The sequence below is a fragment of the Jaculus jaculus genome, chromosome 8 (assembly GCF_020740685.1).
Source record: "Jaculus jaculus isolate mJacJac1 chromosome 8, mJacJac1.mat.Y.cur, whole genome shotgun sequence".
NCBI lineage: Eukaryota > Metazoa > Chordata > Mammalia > Rodentia > Dipodidae > Jaculus > Jaculus jaculus.
In genome coordinates this window covers 128,417,705-128,443,993 of record NC_059109.1, presented here as the reverse complement: position 1 = coordinate 128,443,993, position 26,289 = coordinate 128,417,705, and the positions used below count along the sequence as shown (strand labels likewise).

Here is a 26,289-nt window from a genome sequence, read left to right as displayed (position 1 = left end):
CTATAGGCCCAGCACTCAGGCGGAAGAGGTAGGAGGATCATCATGAATTCAAGGCCACCATGAGATTACATAGTGAATTCCAGGTTAGCCTGGGCTAAAGTAAGACTCTACCTCAAAAAAACAGAAACAAACAATATGGAATATGGTATGTTAACAAATTTTTGAATTTTCATTTATGAGAGAGAGCAAGAACAGAGAATTGGCACGCCAGGGCATTAGCCATTGCAAATGAACTCCAGTCACATGTTGGGCATCTGGCTTACATGGGTTTTGTGAAATCAAACCTGCATCCTTAGGCTTCGCAGGCAAGAGTCTTAACCGCTAAGCAATCTCTCCAGCCCTAGAATGTGGTATTTTAAAAGTTCAGTATGAGAGGTTGGGGAGATAGCTCAATGGTTAAAGGTACATGCTTGCAAAGCTTGCTGGTCTAAGTTCAATTCCCCAGCCACCCATGTAAATCCAGATAGACGCCCATTTGTAGTGGCATGAGTCACTGACCCATCCATATACACACAAACACTTTTTTTTAAAAGTTCAGTATGATAGCCAGACATGGTGGCACACACCTTTCATCCCAGTACTCTGGAGGCTGAGGTAGGCGGCTCACTGTGAGTTCAAGGCTAGCCTGAGCTACAGAGTGAGTTTTAGGTCATTCTGGGTTAGAATGAGACCCTGCCTCAACCCCCACCCCTCAAAAAAAAAAAAAGTTTAGTATGAATGGATTATACATGCTCATAATCCCAGCTGGAGGAGTAGCTCAAGGATGAAGTCAATCTGAATTACACAGTGAGACCCTGTCTCAAGTAAAAAAAAAAAAAAAAAGCTACTTATTTTATTTGTCAGGTGTGGTTTCACCACTCAGGTGGCAGAGGCAAGAATATTGCTCCAAGTTCTAGGCAAGCCTGGACTATACCATGGAAAATTCAAGGTTAACCAGATTTACATATTTACACACTGTCTTAAAAAACAAAAAGTTTAAAAAAAAAAGTAAAAAAAAAAAAACCCAAAAGGTTCAGTATGAGTAAGATGATCCCACATACATACACAGCAAGGAAAAGGCACAACCCATGACAGTGGCATCTACATAAACACATCTCTAAAGGACAGGCCAGAAAGCTCATTGTCAGGAGCCAAGGCTTGGCTTTCTCCACCCTTCCCACACAAGCAAGAAGAGGGGAAATACCCGAGGCCTCTCAGAAACGTATTTCCCACAGAAGCGGATGAGGCGGATGGCCTCCATGCTGGTGTCAGGGAAAGCGGCATTACAGGCAAACTCTGACAAGCACTTCACTGCATCCTGAAAGGAGTCGATGGCTGCAGGGAAATGGTGCTGGAACACAGTTGCTGGGGAAATAAGATTGAGAAACGGTGGTCAGAGATGTGGCCTTCCAGGAGTCCCAGCATGTCTGTGCCTCTGGAAAGCAGCTTTTCTGAATTTCTTCCTTTACTTTTGTGTGCCTCATTTCCTGTGGTAGACAGGGAAGCAAAGCTATTCACAGGAGCCATGCTGTTGACCTTTCCCATGAACACTGAGTTAGGGAACCCTAGATCTCTGCTCCTGGGGGAACCATAGGGGTCTCTGTGAGCCTCTGAACCTATGAATACCAACCTATGAATACATAGCCTTGTTGCAGCTATGTGCTCAGAGGCGTCTGTTCAGTGGACACTGCTGACACAGTAGCACTGAGCTCACAGCCGGCAGCACAGCTGCACAGATCTTCTCCGCAGGACATGTCAGCTGTCTGCACTTAGGAACATTAGGCAGCACTCAACATTACACTTTGCGGACATTTTTTTGTTCGTTTTTTTTTTTTAATTTATTTATTTTTATCTATTTGAGAGGGACACAGAGAGAGAGAAAGAGGCAGACAGAGAGAGAGAGAGAGAGAGAGAGAGAGAGAGAGAGAGAACGGGGGCGCCAGGGCCTCCAGCCACTGCAAACAAACTCCAGATACATGTGCCCCCTTGTGCATCTGGCTAACGTGGGTTCTGGGGAGTTGTGCCTGGAACTCGGGTCCTCAGGCTTCACAGGCAATTAACCACTAAGCCATCTCTCCAGCCCCTTTTTTGTTTCTTTGGGGTAGGGTCTCATTCTAGCCCAGGGTGTAGCCTTAGGGTGGCCTTGAACTCATGGTGATCCTCCTACCTCTGCCTCACGAGTGCTGGGATTAAAGCCATGCGCCACCACACCGAGCTTTGGGGCATTTTAAATAGCAAAACCACCAGCCCAAAACACAAAAAATGTTAATGTGGCATTCAACAGATTTCAAAAAGGACCCTTGGCTGGAGAGATGGCTTAATTGTTAAGGCGTTTGCTTGCAAAGCCTAAGAACCCAGGTTCTATTCTCCAGGTCTCACATGAGCCAGATGCACAAGGTGGCACATGTGTCTGGAGTTCGTTTGCAGTGGCCAGAGGCCCTGGCACACCCATTTCCAATTCCCCTCCTTCTCTCTGTCTCAAATAAAGTTAAATAAATAAATAACTTTTAAGAAGGACCCGGATACTGGCAATGATAGCTAAAACAAGAGGGTGCAGTGTCACCTTGCTCTGCCTCAGCTGAGCACATGTGCTGTGGGTGCTGCTCTGTATATGCGTGTGTTGGCAAATGACCACACACGCAGACTCCACTGGCGTGACACCTGCCAGCAAGTCCTGCCCTGGGTTGCTGTGGAGATTAGCACCTGCCACGTGCATCCAACCTTACTCAACACATTATTCCCTCACAGCAGAACTAAAGCGAGGAAGTCCCCGTAGATAGGAAGATGGCAGTAAGACTTGCAGTGGGACATCAGACGGGAGAGAACAGAGGCACTTACAGACGATGTGGCCTGTGGTCTGGAAGGCTAGCTCCACAATGTTCCCATCGTGGTCAGAGGCAGCCTGGTGGAACACAGCGAAGATGTTCTTCCAGCCGGAGCGGATGTTGGCTGCCTGGGAACTCACCATCTGTGCAATGCAGCGGATCACCATGTCCCGGATGGTTGGGGACCTGAGGAGGAAGTGGGACAGCCATGTCATCTGTATTTTGGGAAGTAGGAAAAGAAATGAACACAGTTCTGGCCTTAGAAGTAGCATGTTAGAAGACCATGTTTTGAATGCCAGGTGTGGTGGTGCATGCTTTAGTGCCAGCCCTCTAGAGGTGAGGTAGGAGGGTTGCTGTGAGCTAGAGGGCAGCCTTGACTACAGAGTGAGGTCCAGATCAGCCTGGGCTAGTGAAACCCTGTTTCAGAAAACTATGTTTTAAAGCACATAGCAATCATACTCGCTTAGGCCCCATCCCTTTCTTCTCATTCCACTCTGGATGGTCAGCCATCATCCTGCAGCCATGAAACAAGGTTGGGGTTTATGGACATAGCTCAGTGGCTGAAGTGCTTGCCACTCAAGCTAGAATTCCAGGTCAGCCTGGGCTGGAGCAAGACCCTGCCTTGAAAAACAAAAACAAGAACCAAAAAAAAAAAAAAAAAAAAAAAAAAGTCTCATATAAAACTGGGCACGGTGGCTCATGCTTTTAATCCTAGCACTTGGGAGACAGAGGTAGGAAGATAGCCATGATTTTGAGGCCTGAGACTACATAGTATTCCAGGTCAGTTTGGGCTAGAACAAGACCTACCTCAAAACACACACACACACACAAAAAGAAGGTCATTGGACTGGAGAGATGGTTTAGTGGTTAAATGCTTGCCTGTGAAGCCTAAGGACCCTGGTTCGAGGCTCGATTCCCCAGGACCCACATTAGCCAGATGCACAAGGGGGTGCATGCATCTGGAGTTAGTTTGCAGTGGCTGGAAGACCTGGTATGCCCATTCTCTCTCTCTCTGCCTCTTTCTCTCTCTCTCAAATAAATAAAAATGAACAAAAAAAGTTAAAAAACAAAAAGGTCATATAGCCCAGGCTGGCTATGAACTTATCATGTTGCTTTTTTTATCTCCCAAGTGTTGGACTTATAAATGTGTGCATTTTTTTTAAATAAACTTATTTCAGCTTTCAAATTATATTTATTTCTTGAGAGAGAGATATAGGTGTATCAGGGTCCCTAGCTACTGTAAAAGAACTCCAGACACATGTACCATCATGTGCATCTGGCTTATGTGGGTTCTGAGAGATCAAACCTTGGTCCCCTTAAGATTAGCAGGCAAGTGTCTTAACTGCTAAGCCATTTTTCCAACCCATGTTTTTTATTGTATTTTGCTTTTTTGAGGTAGACTCTGGCTCTAGCCCAGGCTGACCTGAAATTCTCTATGTAGTCTCAGGCTGGCCTCAAACTCATGGTGATCCTCCTACCTCTGCCTCCCGAGTGCTGGGATTATAAATGTGTGCATGTTTTTTATTTTGTGCATATGCATATTTGTATATATTGAGTGCATGTGTATGTACAAGTGTGCATGAATGTTGGGTGTATTCATCAATCCTTCTCTACTCTATTATTTTTATTTTTTGAGGTAGGGGTCTCATTCTAGCCTAAGCTGATCTGGAAACTCTGTAGTCCCAGGCTGACCTTGAACTCACAGTGATCCTCCTGCCTCTGCCTCCTAAGTGCTAGGATTAAAGGCAGTGTGTGCTACCACACTCAGCTCCTTAAGTTTTATTTACTTGCATATGAGTATGTATGGGGGAGGACACACTAGTGTCTGTTGGCCTTCCATTGCAAATGAAATTCTATTTGGCTTTATGTAGGTGCTGGGGAGTTGAATCCAGGCCAACAAGCTTTATAAGCAAGTATCCTGGGCCAAATGCACGACTGCTTCAAAGGACCAGTTCCTGATCTCTTTTAGCACCTTCCTGGGGACAAAAGGCTAGCTCATATAATTGTCTTCTTGTGAGGATGCTTCAGCAGTGAATTGCTCTTATCAGCCCCAATATAGCTGGCATATTCTCATCAGCTGCATGGTGGCTCCTGCCCTGGGAAGGCCTAGGCTTCGACCTTGATGTGATTGGCCATGGATATGAGTCACAATCTGTTCACACTACTTGCTTCCAACAGCAGATTTAAAAAGTCCTCATGCAATTAAGTGTTGGGAGGCACTTGTGACCACCAAGGAGGATGTGACCAGATGTCTTTGTAGTAACATGAATTACCTGTTTTTCTTCATAATATGCTCAAAGGGTCTCAGAAAATCTTTCTGGAACCGGAAGTTGGCTAATTCACCCTTCTCCAGGAACTTCATGGAGAGCTGCCTTAGTGAGTCAACGGCAAAGATAGCCACATCTTCATTGGGGTTACAGCCAACCTGACAGATCAGGAAGTGAAGAATAGGTTCAGCACAGCAATGATAGGTGTGGGGCTCCACCATGGAGGATGGACAGCCTACGTGCAAGCACACTGGGGAGGCACAGGAAGGAGGAGGGAGGAAGGGACTGCCACTTCTTGGCTAAGATCTGTCTGGTTTTATTGAAGTGTAATGATGAACAGATCACTACTGCACAATTAATTAAAAGTATGTTTAAGTTACACTATTTTGACTTTTTAATTATAAAATACATAAAACAATACTGACCATCTTAATCTTTTTTGTTGTTGTTTCTGCTGCTAAAGTTTGAACCAGAGCCTCAATGAACCCATGACAGCCCCCATCCCCCAAATGAACCAGCTTCATTCAGTGGTCTCGGGGTGCACCCACGCCCCACGCATGTGAAGACAAGTACTTCACTATGGGTTACATGGCCTTGCCTTCATTACTTTAAGTGCACAGTTCAGTAGTGTACAGTCACACTGTTTGCAAATAGTCTCCAAGTCTTCTCACCTGAAAACTAAAGCTCTGTACCCCACGGGAAGCACACATTGGAAGATGGTGCCCCTCCTGGTGAGGGTTCCCATTCTTGTCCAGGGTTGCAGCTAACCTACCTGCCACCACCAACTCTACCAGCAGATTCCACAGTCCCCATTACTGAGAGCAGTGCCTTCATGTTAACATTATACCATTTCCCTACCACACATAAAGTAGTCAAATAAACTACTATCTCACTGACTTGAAAAAAATAAATAAAAAATCAAACTTTATATCCATGGGAACAGCTCGTAGGTATGACTGCATTTGACTCAAATACACAGGATGGGTGAAAAGACTATAGAAAAACACTTCTCATGGCACACTCTCCTGCTGCTGTTGTCCATTTGATGTTGGCCAGGAGGTGATGTCCACCCTCTGCTCATGCTATCATTTCCCCCTGCCATCATGAAGCTTCCCCTTGAGTCTATAAGCCAAAATAACCCCTCCCCCAAAACACAAAAACAGAGGCTGTTCGGTTTCCTTAAAAACTGTACTTGTGCCGGGCATGGTGGCGCACGCCTTTAATCCCAGCACTCAGGAGGCAGAGGTAGGAGGATCACTGTGAGTTGGAGGCCACCCTGAGACTACATAGTGAATTCCAGGTCAGCCTGGGCTAGAGTGAGATTCTACCTCAAAAAAATAAAAACACAAACAACAACAACAAAAAACCCTGTACTTGTTGGGCTGGAGAGATGGCTTATCAGTTAAGGCACTTGCCTATAAAGCCTAAGGACCCAGATCAATTCCCTAGAACCCACATAAACTAGATGTACAAGGTGGCACATGTGTCTGGAGTTCATTTTCAGGGGCTAGAAGCCCGGGCACACCCATTCTCTCTCTCTCAAATAAATTAATATTTTTTTGAACTGTATTTGTCTATGGTTTACCTACTTCCAGGGACTAGAGCTTCAGATACACACACACACACACACACACACACACACACACACACACACACACTCAGTTGTGCTTTTCTGACTTGCTCCTCCAGAAGGGCCCCCAAAACAAAGGAAGAGAAAGGTTTGCAGCCACCTCACTAACAAGGGGTCTGGGAGCAGCAGCCTGTTCTACAGAAATTTTATTTTATTTTTAGGCGGGGGAGAGAATAAATGAGAATGGAAATAAGAATGAGTGCATAGGCATGCCTGTGCCTCTTGCCATTGCAAATGAACTCCAGACTCAAGTGAAACTTTGTGCATCTGGCTATATGCGGATACTGGAAAATTAAACTTGGGCCAGCAGGCTTCATAAACAAGCACCTTTAAATCACTGATCCATCTCCCCAGCCCCCAAGGGATTATACTGGTATGTGGCCTCGTCTGAATCTGGTTTTGTTTTGTAAACCTGGAGATCAGTTCAGTGCCTCACACACACTAGACACGTGTTCTACACTGACTTATGCCTAGTCATTAAAAAGTTTATTTTAGCCGGGTGTAGTGGCACACACCTTTAATCTCAGCACTTGGGAGGCAGAGGTAGGATGATTGCTGAGAGTTCAAGGCCAGCCTGAGTGAGTTCCAGGTCAGTCTGGGTTACAGCAAGACCCTACCTTGAAAAACAAACAAAAAAGCTTATTTTGGGGGGCTGGGGAGATGGCTCAGTAAGGACCTGATTCCCAGCACCTACATGAAAGCCAGATGGGGTAGCGTGTATCTGTAATGCCAGCACTCCTACGGTGAGATGGGAGGTGAAAAAGGAAAACTAGGTCATGGGCTAGCCAGCCTGGCGAATGCAGCAGGGACACCACGGAGACCATTGCCTCAAACAGAGACATACTCAGAGACACAGACACAGTGGTCTTTAAGTGCACAGCGCAGCAGGGCTGGTTGTGTCCACACTGCATGAAATCTCCAGGACTGTCTTCACTGGTAGAACTGAAGCCGTCCCCATTTTCCCTTCCTGCTGGCCCCAGCAACCACCACTCGACTGTCTGTCTTGAGGAGCTCAACTAGGTAACTCCTCTAAAGGAATCATGGTATCTTTCCTTTGTGACTTCCAACAAGGTGGAAGGTGAGGAACAAATCCTGAAGTTATCTTCCGACCTCTACACATAAGCCGCGATATGCACAGGCTCGTTCTCTCTCTTTCTCTCAGATTTGATTAAACAGTTTTATTTTTTGAAAAAGAAATGTAGGGTTGGAGAGATGGCTTAGCGGTTAAGGTGTTTGCCTGTGAAGCCAAAGGACCCAGTTTCGATTCCCCAGGACCCACATAAGCCAGATGCACCTGCAGTTTGCAGTGGCTGGAGGCCCTGGCGTGCCCATCCTCTCACTCTCTCTCTCCCTCTTTCTCAGTCAAATAAGTAAATAAATAAATAATATTTTTTTAAAACAGAAATGTAGCAATACCATTTGTCATAGTGAAAAGAGAAGCAATAGAGAAATGGCTGCATAATGAAAGGTTCATACACATAGAATACTATTAGGCACTTAGAGGAAAATAAACTCAGTCTAAGTAAGAAAACTTATACATGCTACAAGTCATTTTGCTGAATCGAATAGTCTAGTCACAGTGGACAAATACCAAGCTGGAGAGATGGCTTAGCAGCTAAGGTGCTTGCCTGCAAAGCCAAAGGACCCAGGTTTGATGCCCCAGGACCCATGTAAGTTAGATGCACAGGTGGTACATGCATCTGGAGTTTGCATTTTATTTTGGTTTTTCAAGGTAGAGTCTCACTGTAGCCCAGGCTGACCTTGAACTGCCTCCTGAGTGCTGGGAATAAAGGTGTGCACCACCACAACCAGCTCATGCCATGCTTGTGTAACTAGAGACTAAGGAAAAGAAGATTCTCGTACAGAAGTCCACGCAAAGCACATGCTTTGGGATACACAGCATGTTTACTGTGCACTGTGCTCATGGCAGGTGCTTTCTGGTCGAGAGGGGGCATCACGTGACTGTTCACACAACCCTGCTGAGCTCCAGCGGCACTCAGCCACCTGCTTTTCCTCAAAGCTGTGAGATTCTCACTGACCTCAGCTGACGAGGGGAAGTGGAACATCTTTTCAAGCTAGAGGAAGAACAGAGTCTCATGCGTCTGAGTTTTCCATGCTGCGTGTTTGGCAGCACTGATTAGAAGGAACATTTTAACAAAGCTGACAAGTGTGAAATGTCAGCTGTATCCTGAGCTTACCTGCAAGTGGCCCAGGATAACTAAGAACTGCAAACAGTGATTCTTCACAAGAATTGCAGGTAGGAAAAGTAGTATTTACAATGCTGGTGCCTTTCTAGAAAGTCCCAGTGAGCATGAAGTCTAAGTGTCTGAGGAGCTCGCAAATGTTAAACACTTGGGACAGTTATTTCTGAGAGAACAGAGGACTCCACAGCTGCCAGCCCAACAGCTGGTGGAGGAAATAAAGTGTTACTGCCACAGCACTGGACAAGTGCCCAAGGCAATCATGGGAGGATGACATTGCTCCCTTAAGCAAGTGCACACCAAACACTGTTCACCCAGAACGAGGGAAGATGGTACTGAGCCAGCTGGCTGCTTCACCAGATCTGCCCTTCACTCAAATGCCCTTCTTCTCTCCTGACAGGGGCTCAGGTGAAAGCCATGTCTGATCACATCACCCAAAAAACCTGGCACATGGCATTCCTCACTTTCCCATCAGCTACTGCATGAGGAAATGAGGACAAAAGCCTCTGGCCAGTGCCTGGCACAGCAGAGCATATGCTGGGAGGGACCTCATTTTGAGCTGATGAGGAGACAAAGAACTGACATGCACCACTGTGTCAACATAAAAGAAGCCCACACGGCATGACCCTTATGTCAGTGGGTGCCTGCCCCAGTGATGGTGTCCACCCCTCCTGACCACACACTTGGTGATATCACATTGCAATCTTTTTCTTTTTCCTTTTTTTTTGAGGTAGGGTCTTGCTCTAGCCCAGGCTGACCTGGAATTCATTATGTAGTCTCAGGCTGGTCTCACGGTGATCCCCCTACCTCGGCCTCCTGAGTGCTGGAATCAAAGGTGTGCGCCACCATGCCTGGCTTCACATTGCTATCTTTTTTGTTTGTTTGTTTGTTTTTGTTTTTTCGAGGTAGGGTCTAGCTCTAGTCCAAACTGACCTGGAACTCACGATGTAGTCTCAGGGTGGCCTGGAACTCACGGTGATCCACCTACCTCTGCCTCCCGAGTGCTGGGATTAAAGGCGTGCGCCACCACACCCGGCCACATTGCTATCTTTAACAGCCTCGGTGAGGTATCTGTACCACAGGCATGGGCAGGTGCTACAAATCACTTGTCCCTGACTGTTCTGTATCCCACAGTGACTACTTCTACAGATGTAGTAAATGTAAGAAGAGCCACTCTCTTTCAGATTCTTTGTTTTTGGTAACAGCATTAATACTTTCTATGCTGTAACTCTTCAACCAAAAGCACAAGAAAGAGCTGGAGACATGGCTCAACGGTTAAGGCACCAATCTGCAAAACATAACCCAGGCTCAATTCCTCAAAACTCATGTAAAGCCAGATGCACAAAGTGGCACATGCATAAGGAGTTTCTTTGCAATGTCTAGAGATCCTGACACACCCATTCTCTCTCTCTTTCTCTCTCCTTGAAAATATATAATTTTTTTTAAAAGTCTAAGAAAATCTGTTTTGAGATCATGGCATGTGCTTTGGTAAGAAAACACATTTGAACAACTATATTTTCCTTAAGAAGGAAATGAAAGGGCTGGAGAGATGCCTTAGTGGTTAAGGCGCTTGCTATCAAAGACAAAGGACCTAGGTTCAATTCCCCAATACCCATGTAAAACCAAATGCACAAGGTGGTGCATGCGTCTGGAATTCGTTTGCTAGATACCCTGGCATGACCATTCTCTCTCTCTCTCTCTGCCTCTTTCTCTCAAGTAAATAAAAATACACATAGTTTTAAAAAGAAGCAAATGGCAGCACACACACAGATCCACACTCTTTTGACTACTTTCCCTCCACTCCTTTTGAGTCAGTCATCATCTCCCATATCACACGAGGCTGGCTCTCTCTCTGATGTTCTCCACTGTGCATATTAGGTTAGTTGGCCTGTGAGCTTCGGGATTCTCCTGATTGGGTGTCAATTCTCTTGTTAGGCGCACTGGACTACAGACACTTGAGCTACACATTTGACTTTAAATGGGTGCCAGGGATCCAAATTTGGGCCTTCAGGCTTATGAAGTAAGTACTGTTATTCACGGAGCCATCTCCTCAGCTTCTCAATTTCTTTTAGTTGTAGCAAAAAATGTACTTACCTGGGCTGGAGAGATGGCTTAGCAGTTAAGTCACTTGCCTGCAAAGCCTAAGGATCCACATTTGACTCTCCAGATCCCACATAAGCAGATGCACAAGCAAAAGGTTGCAAAGGCCCACTAAGTGGCACAAGCATCTGGAGTTCAATTGCTGTGGCTGAGGCCCTGGTGTGGCAATTCTCTGTCTCTCTCTCTCTCAAATCAATCAATAAAGAAAGTACTTGCTTTTTTTTTTTTTTTTTAGGTAAAGTCTCACACTAGGCCAGGCTGATCTGAACATCACTATGTAGTCTCAGGCTGGCCTTGATCTCACAGCCATCCTCCTACCTCAGCCTCCCAAGTGATTGGATTAAAGGTATGTCCACCATGCCATGCCATGCCATGCCATGCCAGGCTTCTTTCTTTTCAAGGTACAGACTTGTTCTAGCCCAAGATGACTTGGAATTCACTCTGAAATATCAGGCTGGCCTGGAACTCACAGTAACCTTTCTACCTCTGCCTCCAGAGTGTTGGGATTAAAGGTGTGCACTACCATGTCTGCCTCTCTTCCTCTTCTTTTTCTTTTTTGAGTTAGGGTTTCACTGTAGTCCAGGCTGATCTGGAATTCACTATGTAGTTGCAGGGTGGCCTCGAACTCATGGTAATCCTCCTACTTCTGCTTCCTGAGTGCTGGGAATAAAGGTGTGCGTCACCATGCCTGGCTTCCTTTTTTTTTTTTTTCGAGGTAGTGTCTCACTCTGGTCCAGGCTGACCTGGAATTCACTATATTCACTATGGTCTCAGGGTGGCCTTGCACTCATTGCACTCCTCCTACCTCTGCCTCCCGAGTGCTGGGATTAAAGGCGTGTGTTACCATGCCTGGCAGTTTTGTTATTTTAAAGACAGAATCTAGTGGGATGTGATAGCACACTAACTAATACTAATTAATACTAGTACTTGGGATTAAAGGTGTGCACTACCACGCCCAGCAAAATAAAATATTTTAAAAAATAGACAGGGGCTGGAGGGATGGCTTAGTGGTTAAGGCATTTGCCTGCAAAGCCAAAGGACCCAGGTTCGATTCCCCAGAACCCACATTAGCCAGATGCACAAGGGGGTGCATGCATCTGGAGTTTGTTTGCAGTGGCTGGAAGCCCTTGTGCACCTATTTTCTGTCTCCCTCTTTCTCTGTCACATACATAAATAAATAAAAATAAAATATTTTTAAAAAATTGGTCAGGGGGTGATGTCTACCCTCTGTTCATGCCATTGTTTTCCCTGCCCTCATGGAACATCCCTTCGAGTCGGTAAGCCAAAATAAGCCTTTTTCCCACGAGCTGCTCTTGGTTGGGTGATTTCTGCCAGCAATGAGAACCTGACTACAGCAGTATATGAAAATATTTTCAGGGCTGGAGAGATGGCTTAGCGGTTAAGCACTTGCCTGTGAAGCCTAAGGACCCTGGTTCGAGGCTCGGTTCCCCAGGTCCCAGGTTAGCCAGATGCACAAGAGGGCGCACGCGTCTGGAGTTCGTTTGCAGAGGCTGGAAGCCCTGGCGCGCCCATTCTCTCTCCCTCCCTCTATCTGTCTTTCTCTCTGTGTCTGTCGCTCTCAAATAAATAAATAAATAAAATTAAAAAAAAAAAAAAGAAAAGAAAATATTTTCACTACCCCTGGATTTTTAATTAATCCACATGATTTCTACCAAAGTATATTAATCCTATCAATCTATCCTTGATCCCATAAGAAAAATGAATTGATGGCATTCTAAACATGGACCAACTTTTATATTACTTCTGTTTGAATGTGGGTACCTTTTTTCTTTTGGAGACAGGGTTTGGCCTCAATTTTGCTATGTTGCTGAAGATAGCTTTGAGCTTCTGATGTTCCACTTCCATCCCCTCCTGGGATTGCTATGGTGCATCACCACACCAGGGTTTATGTGGTGTTATGATGGAACCCAGGGTTTTCTCCATGCTAGGTCAGTACTCTACCACCCACTGAGCTACATCACCAGCTCCCTACTTTTCTTTGGGACACCAAGGAAGTAGTGTTTGAAGCCAGATGTCACCTTATTGAAATGATCGCCAATGACATGCCATATGCGGGACCACTGCAGCCGGATCCGATTCATGTTGTAGTATGAGATCTCCACGATCTTCTGCAAGCTGAACATGCGAGGGTGATGGTGGGAAGCCAGTTCATCCATGGACACAGCACACAACCAGCGGACAAAGTCAACTACAGGCCAGAGTTAACAACATGTGTGAAGCCTCGTTAGTAAGTCACACCATCAAAATGCAAGGCTTATATGGTCATCACAGGTGCATCAAATACATACCTATTGCATTTCCATCTAGTCTTGTGGAGCCCGTAAAAATTCTAGAGACAGTTACAGACATCACAAAATGATTAGATTTGGAAGTTGAAATTTCTCAAGTTCTCAGAAAAGGAAGAGAGGAAACATTTAAGTCTAGTGCCTCTATCAAAACAAATCATCATAAGCCTGGCATGGTAGCTCACGCCTTTAATCCCAGCACTTGGGAGGCAGAGGCAGAGGTAGGAGGATTGCTGGGAGTTTGAGGCCCTATTTTGAAATACACACCCACACCCACACGACCCTCCCTCCCTCCCTCCTTCCCTCCCCTTGTCTCAAGCCGGATGGATAGAGAAGACAAATACCCTGAAGTTGTCCTTAGACTTCCACACATGTACTGTGGCACATGCATGCCAATACCCCTCTACATACATCATTTACACATAAATACATCTATATACATAAACACATCATATACACATCATATACACCCATATATACATAAAATATATATATATATTTTTTAAATTTTTATTAACATTTTCCATGATTATAAAATATATCCCATGGTAATTCCCTCCCTAAAATATATATTTTTAAAAATATTCTTATTTATTTATTTGGCAGAGAAGGAGGGAGAGAGAATGGGCATACCAGGCCTCCAGGCACTGCAGATAAACTCTAGATGTGTGAGCCCCCTTGTACATCTGGGTAACGTGGGTCCTGGGGAATCAAACCTGGGTCCTTTAGCTTTGCCTTAACTGCTAAGCCATCCCTCCAGCCCCATAAAATATATTTTAAAAATACCAGTAGGAGGGTCCCACATGCAGCCAATCTACTTAGGAATGACCATGCCCATGTCCAGGAACTAGCAGAGGACACCAGACCACAGATAACAGAGCCTCACTGGAGAACAAAGTCATTACCTGTCCACTGCGACAACCACACTCTGTGAGCTGGTTTCACCGACAGACTCCTGGAAGCTGGCCATTTGTCTTTTATCCACGCCACCACTCACCAAATTACCTTAAGAATAATACACAAAGTAAGCAGGACTTCAAATGCAGGCTGTCATTTTGTCCTGCTCTGAGTCTCAATCTAACCCAGGCTGACCCGGAACTTGCTTTGTAGTCCAGAATGCCCTTGGACTCACTGATCTACCTCAGTCTCCCAAGTGCTGGGATTATAGGTAAGAACCATCTCCACAGCTATTAAGGTGGTATATGCGTTTTCTCCTTTACTGCATATGCACAGACTGTGTGGTGTGGTGTATACATGTGTACTTGTGCTGACATGGTGCCTGTGGGCTTGTTTGCAGCAGTAGGATGAGACCGTTGGGTGTGTCTATCACTCACCAGCCTGTTTCTTCGTTGTAATGAAGTCTATTACTGACTGTGGAGCCTGCCATTCAAGAGCCCAGTGATTTTATGATCTCTGCTCCCACAGGACTGGGGTCACAGGTATGTATAGCCACACTCAGCTATTTACATGGATTCTGAAGATTCAAATGCAGGCTCCTTCAGGCCCTCATGTTTGTGCAGGAAGTGCATGTAACCACTGAGCCATCTCTTCAGTCCCAGGCTGGTACTTGAACAATGTATCCAGGTTCGGTGTGATGTCATACACTTATTAAGCCTTGCATAAAAGGAGGTAGAGGCAGGAGGATCAGGAGTTCAAGGCCAGCCTTTGCTGCATAATTAGTTTGAGACCAGCCTGGGCTAAACTGAAACAGTATCTCCAAGAGGAAAGAAACACACACAAAAAAAAAACTGTTGGGCATGGTGGTGCACGCCTTTCATCCCAGCACTTAGGAGGCATAGGCAGGAGGATCACCATGAGTTCAAGGCCACCCTAAGGCTACAGACCAAATTCCAGGTCAGCCTGGACTACAGTGAAACCCTACCTTGAAAAACTGAAAAATAAAAAACTAAAAATAAAAACCACTGCAACTGGTACCTGCTGCCTCAATAGCCAAATACAAGGGCACAGTGACACCAGCTCTATGGATGATCGAGCAGCACTGAACCATGTCCTTATTAGAAGCTGCCAACTTTTCTGTCCCAGTACTAAGGTTCTTATTTAGGAGGATCATTAGAACCCAGTGATGAAGGCCGCTCTCTGACAGTGTGCACTGGCCATCTTCCAGATGCCTGACAGGCACCAACACTCAAGAGGCAGGCCATGTCCCTGACCCTCCCTCCCGCCCCGAGCTGGGGCTGTGTGGCTGCACTGTGCTGCTCCATTTCGTGCAGGTCTCACAGCCTTCTGCTGCATTTGGATGGCTTGAGCTTACATCCTACCTCTGCTACTTCCTTGCCCCGGGACCCTGCTCAAGTCGCTCCCCCTGTGCTGCAGTTTTCCCAATTACACACTGAAGAGGACTGTAACAGTCTTCATGTTGTTGGGTTGCTAGAAGGAGTAAATGAGCTAGTGCTCAGAATGTGGCAGCTGCCACATCTGCTTGCCCACTGACTGGAGAGTCCCTCAGTCCACAGGAAATATGGTAACAGCTCTGTGCACATAAGGACATCGTCTGTCCAGTGGTCTTCCACCCAACACACACAAGCTGCAGACAAGCTGCCTGCCCCATGCAGAGACACAAGACAGCTCCTCTCACAGAGCCCCATGGTGCTAAAGGACACGCCTGGCACAGACACAGATACACCACGGCAGTGAACCCTGCTGATGGTGGCAAACAGATAATGACTCAGCAGTCCACTTGCACTCATCACCACACTCAGAAAGGGAAGGGTCACAGGACAATCCTGACCAGATAAGAAGAACTTCATCATAGTTAGCTTGCGAATCTGTGCTAGCCAGTTGGGTCTGGTGTCTTACCGAGGCCGAGACCCATGAACTCTTCTCCTGCTAGCATGTGGCCCTTCAGGCTCCCTTCTCTTTCCCGCCCAGAGCCAGACAGGTAGCGGGTCTTCACCCCGGTTCCTATCAGCTGAGCGAGCTCCAGCTGGCTGATGCATTTCAAGATCTAAGAAAATGAAGGCGTAAGAAATGAGGCCTCACAGTACATAGCCCGAGGGAGTGTCGTAGCCTGCATTCAATCATCAGTGGTTTCAAGAACACAAACCTGAGGGCTTTTGGGTGGCTTTACTAGAGGCCAAAATGGGTAGTTAGCAGTAGCAAGAATCCTGGCTCACAGCTCTGAATGTGGCCTTTGAAGATGGACTACCATGCACTATTTTTTCCTGATCGTTAAAAGGTGAGAGCAAGGCATGCATGATGGCTCACACCTCTAATCCCAGCACGGGCAGAGGTAAGGGGATGGCTATGAGTTCAAGATCAGCCTGGGCTAGAGGGAGACCCTGCTTCAAAAAAACAAAAAGAGCATGAGCAATAAGCAAAAGAAAAGTTGGCACAATGGGTTTATACCATGTGCATGTGTATATATCTGTAGATTTAGTTAAGTGCTCAGTAGAGGAAACTATCCAACTGGAGCAAGGATTTGCCTAGTCTGCTACTTACCCCAGAGAGTCCGACCCAGCTCTCATCCCCCAGCTTCCCTGTCCATGCTCTCCCTCAGACACCCTGCGTGGCCTCGTCGGCCTCCAGGGTGTTTCTGTAACTTGTTATTTCAGGCCCCAACCCCGGCTTTTGCGCCTGCTGTTCTTCATGCTGCTGCGGCTTCTAGCTCAGAGATGTGTCCCAACCAAGAGAACCTCCCAGATTTTTTTTTTTTTTTAACATTTAAAAATACAGATTTTAGCTGAGCCGGGCATGGTGGTGCATGCCTTTAAGCCCAGCACTCGGGAGGCAGAGATGGAAGGATCAAGGTGAATTCGAGGCCACCCTGAGACTACAAAGTGAATTCCAGGTCAGCCTGAACTAGAATGAGACCCTACCTCAAAAAACAAAAAATAAATATAAGTAAATAAATAAATGCAGACTTTAATAAGTTCAAAGTACATAATGAGGTGAGTTTGTAGAACAGCCAACGAAGTTACATAAATTAGGTGATACAAGTATCCACTTAAAGTTTCTATATTTCTCTTTTTTGTGCAGAACATTTATTAAGGTTGTTTAATATACAATTTTTCATTTGTGTTTTTGTAAGTCCTTTACTATAAAGATAATTCTTTTGTCTGATGACAAATAACAGCCACAATGATCATTCTTGACCTCCATGCTGGATAAATTCCATTTCTTCTTGAGAGATAAGTTTCCTTCTGTATTTCTGAGGTAAGGTTTTGATTATGTCTGTAGTGTCTGGTGGACCCTGATGCATCAGCAATCTGGTGCTTTACTTCCTTTAGAATGTTGTGTAATTATAGAGTGGGGCAGGATCCCTGCTGATCTCATAGCTTCTGAGGCACCGAGTTTAGGACTGTCTCCTCTGTTAGGGAACCTTGTCAGTGGAGCATGTGGCTTCACTACCTGAACCACACTGCTGGTGGACGCTGTCTTGCTGCCCATCGTGCCCCCCGAGAAGGGGCAGCTTCCGGCCTAGATTCTTGATCACACTTCCCAATATCCCTTGAGCACTATCATTATTTGATATCTACTAATTTCTTCTTGGCCTTAACTGTTAAGAGGATACTTTACTTTCAGATTCGTAAGATAAAGCTAGGGTTCACATCAAGAAGTAGAAATGAAAGCCGGGCAGTGGTGGTGCACGTGTTTAATCCCAGCACTCAGGAGGCAGAGGTAGGAGGATTGCTGAGAGTTCAAAGCCACCCTGAGACTACATAGTGAATTCCAGGTCAGCCTCAGCTAGAACGAGATTTTACCTTGAAAAATAAAACAAAAGAAATGGAAATGACCAGGAGAGGTCAACATTGAGTGGAAAGGCTAGAAATCATCCTGAGAGAAAGAGAGTGACAACACACACCTCATGCCAGGAGTTCCCAAGGTAGTTGCCATCAGTGTGAGCCACAGTAATCAGTGTCTTTATGGTATCGATGTTCTTCTGCTTCATTTCTGTGATGCTGGAGCTGGCCGTCAGCAGGGAGAAGCGAGCAAGGGCCTGCACATAGGCATCTCGTTCCAACTGAAACAGACGCCCAAGAGACTGCTGTGACCCACCACTGCGGGCTGTGCACCAGGCTTAACCCCCTCCCCACACACACTGTAGGCCTTCTGCATGCTGGCACTCCAGCTGCCCTGTGCCAGGGCATCCTACCACCCAAGCACCCAAGTGGAGCTCTTGTGCATAACCATACTTTTGAGATCTAGTCCTCTTCTCCTTCCTTTTGTGCTTGTGTATGAAATGGGGTGTGTGTGTGTGGTATATACACAGGCATATGCCCATACACATGCAGAGCCCCATGTGCTTGCCTGAAATGGCTGGAGCAGAACAGATATCCCAGCCCATCAATCTTCCACCACAATCTCTTACCCTGGAGCTTGCCATTTTTTAGTAAGCTCCAATGATTCTTAGATCTCTGTTCCCTTACAGGGAAACTACAATAAAAATAGATTTGAGGGCTGGGGAGATGGCACAATTATTAAAGGCACTTGCTTGCAAAGCCTAATGGCATGAGTTTGATTCCCTAGTATCCCCATGAAGTCAGATGAATGGAGTGGCACATTCATCTGAGTTCATTTGCAGTGGCAGGAGATCCTGGTATGCCCATATTCTTTCTTTCTCATATAAATAAATAAATTAATTAATTAATTTAAAGAAAATATAATGAGTAGCTTTAAAATAAATACATAAAGGTGTTTTTTATTTATTTATTTGAGAGAGAGAAAGAGGCAGAGAGAGGGAGACAGAGAATGGGTGCACCAGGGCCTCCAGCCACTGCAAACAAACTCCAGACACATGCTCTCCCTTGCGCACCTGTCTTACATGGGTTCTGGGGAATCGAACTGAGGTTCTTTGGCTTCACAGGTACACGCTTAACTGCTAAGCCCCCAAAGGTGTTTTTAAACGGGGATGAGATGCTAGAATGGAGCTGGGGCTTTTAGCATGCTGATCACATGATATGCTGTATCAGTGGGCTGCACCTTCAGCCAGAGAAAAATATTTGAAGCATCAGGACAAGGAAGACAGGCAGGTGGACCAAGGCAGGTTGTGTCATATCTAGTCAAGTAGCTCCCTTGAATACAAACCTCCAATATTTCCCTAGTGAGGCTGCTATCAGCACAAAACCACAGGCTTCTTCCCAATGGGAATGAAGTTCGCTGAAACATCGGCTGGCCCAAAGTTGTTTCTGAGGTTTGTTAAGTGTACACGAACATGGGCAGTGGTGTCCTAAATCCTCACACACTCACCTGCATGCCGAAGATGCATGCGATTCGGATTGCACATCGGATCCCTTCTAAGCACAGGGAGGCCACTTCGGTGTCATCACAGTTCTGTAATCCGATGCTATAGGCTGCCAGCAGTGGTGTCCACACCAGCTACCACAGAAGGCAGGTTGCAGCAACAGTCAGCATCTCAGCACACAAGACCACTCGGAGGACACATTGTTAAGGCAAGAGCTAAGGTGCCAAGTTCCCTGTAAATGCACTCTCTACTAAATTTATACTTTAGGCTGGGGTGGTGGTGCATGTCCTTAATCCCAGCACTTGGGAGACAGAGGTAGAAGGACTACTGTGAGTTCGAGGGCAGCCTGGGATAGAGTGAGATCCTACCTTGAAAAAACAAAAACAACCAAAAAAAGTTATAGTTTATCCAGGTATGGTGGTGCATGCCTTTAATCTCAGCACTCAGGAGGCAGAGGTAGGAAGATTGCTGTGAATATGAGGCCAGCCAGAGACTACATAGTGAATTCCAGGCCAGCCTGGGCTACAGCTAGACCCTATCACCACAACACCTACCTGTGCCTGTCTTTATCATCCACCTCATCTAACTCAACTAACTATGAACCATCACAGCAACTCTGTACTCATACTCATCTCATGGGTGATGAACAGATGAACGACCTCTCCAAGGTCACACAGCTGCAAAGGAGGAAAGTCAAGATTCAAACGCTGACAGTGTGACAGCTGAGGCCACGGCCAGGGCCACCACTCGCAGGCAGGACTGTCTTTGGAAGCACCTGACCCTGTCTTTCTCTTTCATTTATTTCATGGGCTACCTTTGCTGGCCAACTGCAAAATCAGATTCAACCACAGGCTCTCTGACTTCTCAGGACACTCACCTTGAACATGGGCCGGACATGGTCCAGGTGTGTAGCGCTCGTAAAGGGGGCTTTGGCGTGGCTCACGGCCTCCATCAGAGCCTTGGCTGTCTTTGCCATTTGCTCCATTTCCAGATTGTACAGCAGCCGTCGCTGCTTCTCACTGGCAACGTCTGCGGAGAAGTGAGGGCACAGCAGTGGCTGGCACACACCGGGCTTCACATGCATGAACTGCTCCCACATGAGCAGCGAGCACACACGCCGTGCTCCCACACCCTCCAGGGGCCAGTGCTCCCACAGGCACTAAGTGTTCCTGTGCCCATAGCTGCCTCAAAAGGTTTACAAATCCCCACACTCAGTCTGGAACCTATTACAAATATCACATCATTGTGCAGACTGGAGAAATGAGGTAGACAAGTGACTTGCTCAGGCCCATAGGCTAGTAAGTAATAGATCTGGGACCAGATCCACGGTGCCTCGGATCTAGAGTCTATATTCCAAATTTCACTGCCTCTCAAACCAAGAAACCGACACCACAGGGGCTGACTAACAGAATTCTAATCAAGTTTGCCACCATCACCATGAGTTAAGCAAAGTTATTTTTTGTTTTAAAATTTTTTCTTCTAAAGATTTTGTTTTTATTTATTTATTAGAGACAGAGAGAGGGAGAGAAATTGAGAATGGGCATGCCAGGGGCTCTATCCACTGCAAATGAACTCCAGATGTATGTGCCACCTTGTGCATCTGGCTTACATGGGACCTGGAGAATCGAATCTGGGTCCTTAAGCTTTGCAGGCAAGCGCCTTAACCGCTAAGCCACCTCTCCAGTCCTTTTTATGGCTTTTCAAGGTAGGGTCTCACTCTAGCCCAGACTGACCTGGAGCTCACTATGTAGTCTCAGGCTACTCCTACCTCTGCCTCCCAAGTGCTGGGATTAAAGGTGTGTACCATACCCAGCTAAGAACTTTGTATTTATATTTATGATCAATTTTGTTTAAGATTTTTACTTATGATCAATTTTGTTTAATCTTCTATCCCTGCACTTCCACCTAGCTGCCTGCAAAAAAGAGCACTTTTAGACAAGTATCCAAATCTCATCTTAAATGGTACTTGAAAAACCCAACAGAACATCACATCTTTACTGTCATCAAATGTCAAAGCAAAATCTTAAGGAATGCCTGTGGGGAATAATTCAGTTCTTAGATTATGCATTTTTGTTTGTTTGTTTTTCAAGGTAGGGTCTCACTCTAGCCCAGCCTGACCTGGAACTCACTATGTAGTCCCAGGGTAGCCCTGAACTCACTGCAATCCTCCTACTTCTGCCCCCCAAGTACTGTGATAAAAGGCATGAGCCACCACACCTGACCATTTTTTTTTTTTTTTGTTGTTGTTTGTTTGTTTTTCAAGGTAGGGTCTTACTCTAGCTCAGGCTGACCTGGAATTCACTATGTAGTCTCATGGCAATCCTCTTACCTCTGCCTCCCGAGTGCTGGGCATGAGTCACATCAGGCAAATTATGCATTTTGAAAATTCCTTCTTGTTTTTAATCACAACTCTAGCAAGACTGTCTTGAAAGAGCCCACACAACTGTAATAATTAATTTGATCACACTTCCTATTCAGGTATCTTAATAAGCAAGTTAACTCATCACCAGTATACTTGACGGCGCATCCTGACTCTCTAAAGTTAGTGTAGGGGAATGATTTGCCTTTGGATCTTACTCTGCTTAGTAGATTTTGTTGCAATTGTATGCTCTTTTGTTTCTTTCATTGCAATTTTCTTGCCCTCGATCTCCTCATAGATGCTGGAGAGATATTCTTCTGGGAGATCTTTGCTATCGTTGATACCCCGGTTCATTTTAATATACTGCTCTTTTGTCATTTTATTTTTTACCTGCAATTAAAAAAATAAACTTTTAACAAACATCCAAGTATACAAACAAATACAGCCATATCTGTAGCCACTATGACATAGGAATCATGGGACTATCTTACCTGAGGGCTGTGCAAGTCTGTTGTTAGCATAATTATGGAATATGCTAGCACATATGCAGTGTCAGCACTAGCAAAAAGAGTTTGCCTGGGGAAAAAAAAAAGATTCCAGATATGAGGAATAGTCATTCTGATGAGGTCCCAATGGGTGCTACTGAGGGCACATGTCACCCAAAGCAGGCCTATTGCTCCACATGGTGCCAAGCCAAGGAAGGGACTTCATGCTTTCAGTGTCACGGAATAAGAACAGGGTGTAATAGAAGTGAACAAGTCTATGTATACAATCTGGGCTTCTTTGAGTAAAACCGAACCAAAGGTAATTTATGTGTCTGGCTTTACATGGGTAGTGGGGAATTGAACCCAGGCCAACAGTCTTAATAAGAAGCTCCTTTAACCACTAAGCATCTCCCTGCCTGCAAGGTAATTAAAAGAAAGAAAAGAAAGGAAAGAAAAAAAGAAAGAAAGACATTGAGGCACATCCCAGGCAGAGACTGAGTGAGGCAAATAGCACAAAGTGTCAGGAGACATTTTCTCTCAGGTACCAAACCTGCTCTGGGCCACCCTGGGTGTGAGCCTCTCTTACCCTTTGTATGCTAGAGGCCTCCTGGGCCCTTGCTTTAGAGCATCAACTCTGGGCATGTTCCATGTGGGCACCAGATAAAGTGACTAAAACTCCTGTTTTATAGCATCTATAGCCACCATGATATTTATCAGTGGAGATACAAAGAAAAGGATTTTTGTTGCTCTTTCTTAAAGCACATGCTAGAAGGCTCGCATTCTTTGGTTTAGGCAAGAAGAAAAAGACAAAGCTGTATAATGTCCAGTCTCATAACGTGTGAACTAATGCTAAACAAAACCGGTCCATCCAAACTGCCCCACTGGAAGGGGAGCAGTCCGAGCAATGCAGTGGAAGGAGAGCCAGCGGGCAAATAGTGCCAGCTGGGTCTGTGGAGGACACACTTTGTTAGCAACATTCAATTACATGTTCATGGCCAACTGTAATGTCCATTAGGTTAAAATGAACAGATGCTACCTCTGCCTACCAGGCCATTGCCTAGACACAGCTGGCTGCACACAGGGAGGATTGGGACCAATTCACATGAAAACAGAATTGACCTGAGAGGCAAAACTGTTATCCAAACATCTGCACTGAACAATTTCCACAGCATGTGCACAGTATATTCAAACATCATGATCTTGTGTGTAGAGGGGGACCCTGGCTTTGTGCAGGACAAATCCAAACTCAATCTTGGCTTAGCTACTTACAAATTAATTCTGGACAGGTTGCTCACTCTTCAGAGCCACAGTTTCCCTTCTGTACAAGGGAAACTCCTTCCAGGCTTATCACAGATGAAAGGAAATACATGTAAAATTTATGAAGCACAGCTAACATGCAGAAGCTTAAGAAAAGTGAGTTGTTTTTTTTTTTTTTTTTAAGTTTTTCAGTTGGGCTGGAGAAATGGCTTAGCGGTTAAGCGCTTGCCTGTGAAGCCTAAGGATCTCGGTTCGAGGCTCGATTCCCCAAGACCCATGTTAGCCAGATGCACAAGGGGGTGCACACGTCTGGAGTTCGTTTGCAGTGGCTGGATGCCCTGGCGCGCCCATTCTCTCTCTCTCTCTGCCTCTTTCTCTCTCTGTGTGTCGCTCTCAAATAAATAAATAAAACAAAAAAAAATTAAAAAAAAAGTTTTTCAGGATAGCACACAAAGTAATGGGCCTCATCAGGGTATCTACACACACACACTGCTACGCTTGATTCTCTGTCATCCCCCCACCTGCAGCCCCACTGGCTAGTCCCTCTGCTTCCTCCAATTAGTCCCAACTTCTGCTTTCATGTTACATACACTCATTACCCTCTCCATTTTCCACCTCCCTTAAGATTAAGTTAGTTGTATATTTTCTGTTCCTACAATAGCAGCCACCCATCAAAAGTAACCCAGGCTGGGCGTGGTGGCGCACGCCTTTAATCCCAGCACTCAGGAGGCAGAGGTAGGAGGATAGCTGTGAGTTCAAGGTCACCCTGAGACTACAGAGTGAATTCCAGGTCAGCCTGGGCTAGAGTGAGACCCTACCTCGGAAAAAGAAATGCACTTGGGTAGCTTTAAGTTACTCAGCCACTTGTACAACCTACTTTGCAGCATGTGATCCAAGAGAAGCCAGAGTGTCTGAGTTCCACATGATACAACACTGCTCCTGGTTGCAGATGAGGTACCACCTGCCTCCACTCCGCTCGTAGCCTCGCTCTTCTACAGGAGCTGGACGATGGGTGAGTAGTCACAAGACCTTTTTCCTATTTCTTCCAGTGCTAGAGCTGAACCCTGTGCATACTAGGCAAGTGCTCTCCCCTCTAAGCTGTATTCCCAGCCTGTGTGTGTGTGTGTGTGTGTGTGTGTGTACATGTATATGCAAGGAGAGAGAGAGAGAAAGAAAGGGATGGAATGGGGAAGAGAGAGAGAGAGTGTGGGCATGCCAGGGCCTCCTGCCATTGCAAATACACTTCAGATGCATGCATCATTTTGTGTATCTGTGTACTGGGGAATCAAACCCAGGCCAACAGGCTTTGTAAGCAAGCTCCTCTAACTGTTATGCCACCTCTGCAGCCCACTGTTTCTTTTTCTTTGTGGCCAACTATGTCACTATCAAGTTTCCAACAACTGTTTGTTTTGCTTCTACCTCCTGAGGACCAGCTGAACTAACTGAGTGAACTTGCACAAGTTACTTAGCCTCTGGTCCTCGATCTCCCTGTGTGTAGACTGGGGATCCAAACAGGTCTTATGTGAGAAATCACTCAGCACAGGATTGGCACACAGTGAACAGAAGCTTCAATTTCTTGGCATACAGTTACAAAGATTAAGTCCAAGCCCCAGCCAAACCAAGATTTCTGTCAGCCAAAAGAAAGCTGCAGAAGGGACTCTGGTTCAGTGCTCACCCTGGGTTACACTCTATGTATCTTGCAGCAAACTTCTCCATTAACCGGTCAATCTTCTGGGCTTCTCCAGGCAGGCGGAAGCCTTCTAGGAATGTCCTCAGGGCTGAGACAAACTCTTTTTCGCAGAAGTCCAGTTGGTCCACATAGGCATACATCACCTCCTTGTTGAACCTCGTGCCATCACCCAGAAATTCACCGACTTGGGTCTGAAACATGCACATTCACTCACATGCAGCCCTGCTTAGTGTAAACCCACAGCAAGAAACACAGCCAGGGTGAGGGCAGAGGTGGCTTGAACACAATGGCCCTATGTGTCCTCAGTGAATGACTGCTAGAATGGGAAAGCCTGATCTTTCCAGATGCAGGCTGACCTGCCATGATGGGAGGAAGAGGAGAAATAAGTGGTCTAAAATTGCAGAGCCAGTAGGCACACTCATCTAGAGAACAGTTCCAGCAGTGGAGGGCACTCTATCGACAACAAGGATTTCCTAGATATGCAGCTCTCAAGGATGCTATGCTGTGCTAGGGGAGGGCAGAGCTGCTGGAGCCAGGTGCGTGGCAGACTGAGCCTGGGGACAGCGAAGGTTGGGGTGAAGTTCAGAACTGGCCTACACAGACACATGACACTGCCGACCCCGCCTTACAGAATCCAGGCGCTCCTCTTGGTGCAGGAACTGGGCAATGTCCTCGACTGCTGTCCCCAGCATGCCCTGCTCTTGGAGAAACTGGATCCCCCGCTTAGGCTTCTTGTTAAACCTGTTTCAAGAGACAGAACACAGCAGAAAGAAAGCTGGTATTTGAGGTAAATGATGACAGGACACTGTAAACAAGTCATCACACACAAGCTAGTGAGGAGCCAATTCCACCTTCAATTTAGTAGCTGATGTTTTTCAGGTCTCTCTGTGTAGTCCAGGCTGCCATGACTAGTGCCGAACCTCCGGCCTCAACCTTTGCGGTTATAGGTATCGGCCACCAAGTCTGGCCTGCCTTCAATTTCTGACCC

General features: G+C 46.0%; 1 protein-coding gene and 1 pseudogene across 2 annotated transcripts in view; both read right to left on the bottom strand.

Moving 5' to 3' along the window:
* The window catches only part of Arfgef2 (ADP ribosylation factor guanine nucleotide exchange factor 2), a 113,173-nt gene that overhangs the window by 26,772 nt on the left and 60,112 nt on the right, over positions 1-26,289 (bottom strand). For both annotated transcript variants that reach the window (XM_045155851.1, XM_045155852.1), the window contains exons 15-28: positions 25,931-26,042; positions 25,287-25,492; positions 22,361-22,445; positions 22,088-22,259; positions 20,388-20,539; positions 19,516-19,644; positions 18,131-18,289; positions 16,126-16,273; positions 14,214-14,313; positions 13,312-13,352; positions 13,042-13,211; positions 5,078-5,229; positions 2,818-2,990; positions 1,184-1,344 (exon numbers count right to left, since the gene is read on the bottom strand). In XM_045155851.1, coding sequence (XP_045011786.1) covers positions 1,184-1,344; positions 2,818-2,990; positions 5,078-5,229; positions 13,042-13,211; positions 13,312-13,352; positions 14,214-14,313; positions 16,126-16,273; positions 18,131-18,289; positions 19,516-19,644; positions 20,388-20,539; positions 22,088-22,259; positions 22,361-22,445; positions 25,287-25,492; positions 25,931-26,042 — 1,960 coding nt within the window. The remainder of the gene's footprint in view (positions 1-1,183; positions 1,345-2,817; positions 2,991-5,077; positions 5,230-13,041; positions 13,212-13,311; positions 13,353-14,213; positions 14,314-16,125; positions 16,274-18,130; positions 18,290-19,515; positions 19,645-20,387; positions 20,540-22,087; positions 22,260-22,360; positions 22,446-25,286; positions 25,493-25,930; positions 26,043-26,289) is intronic.
* On the bottom strand, positions 17,316-17,775 carry LOC105944456 (annotated as a pseudogene).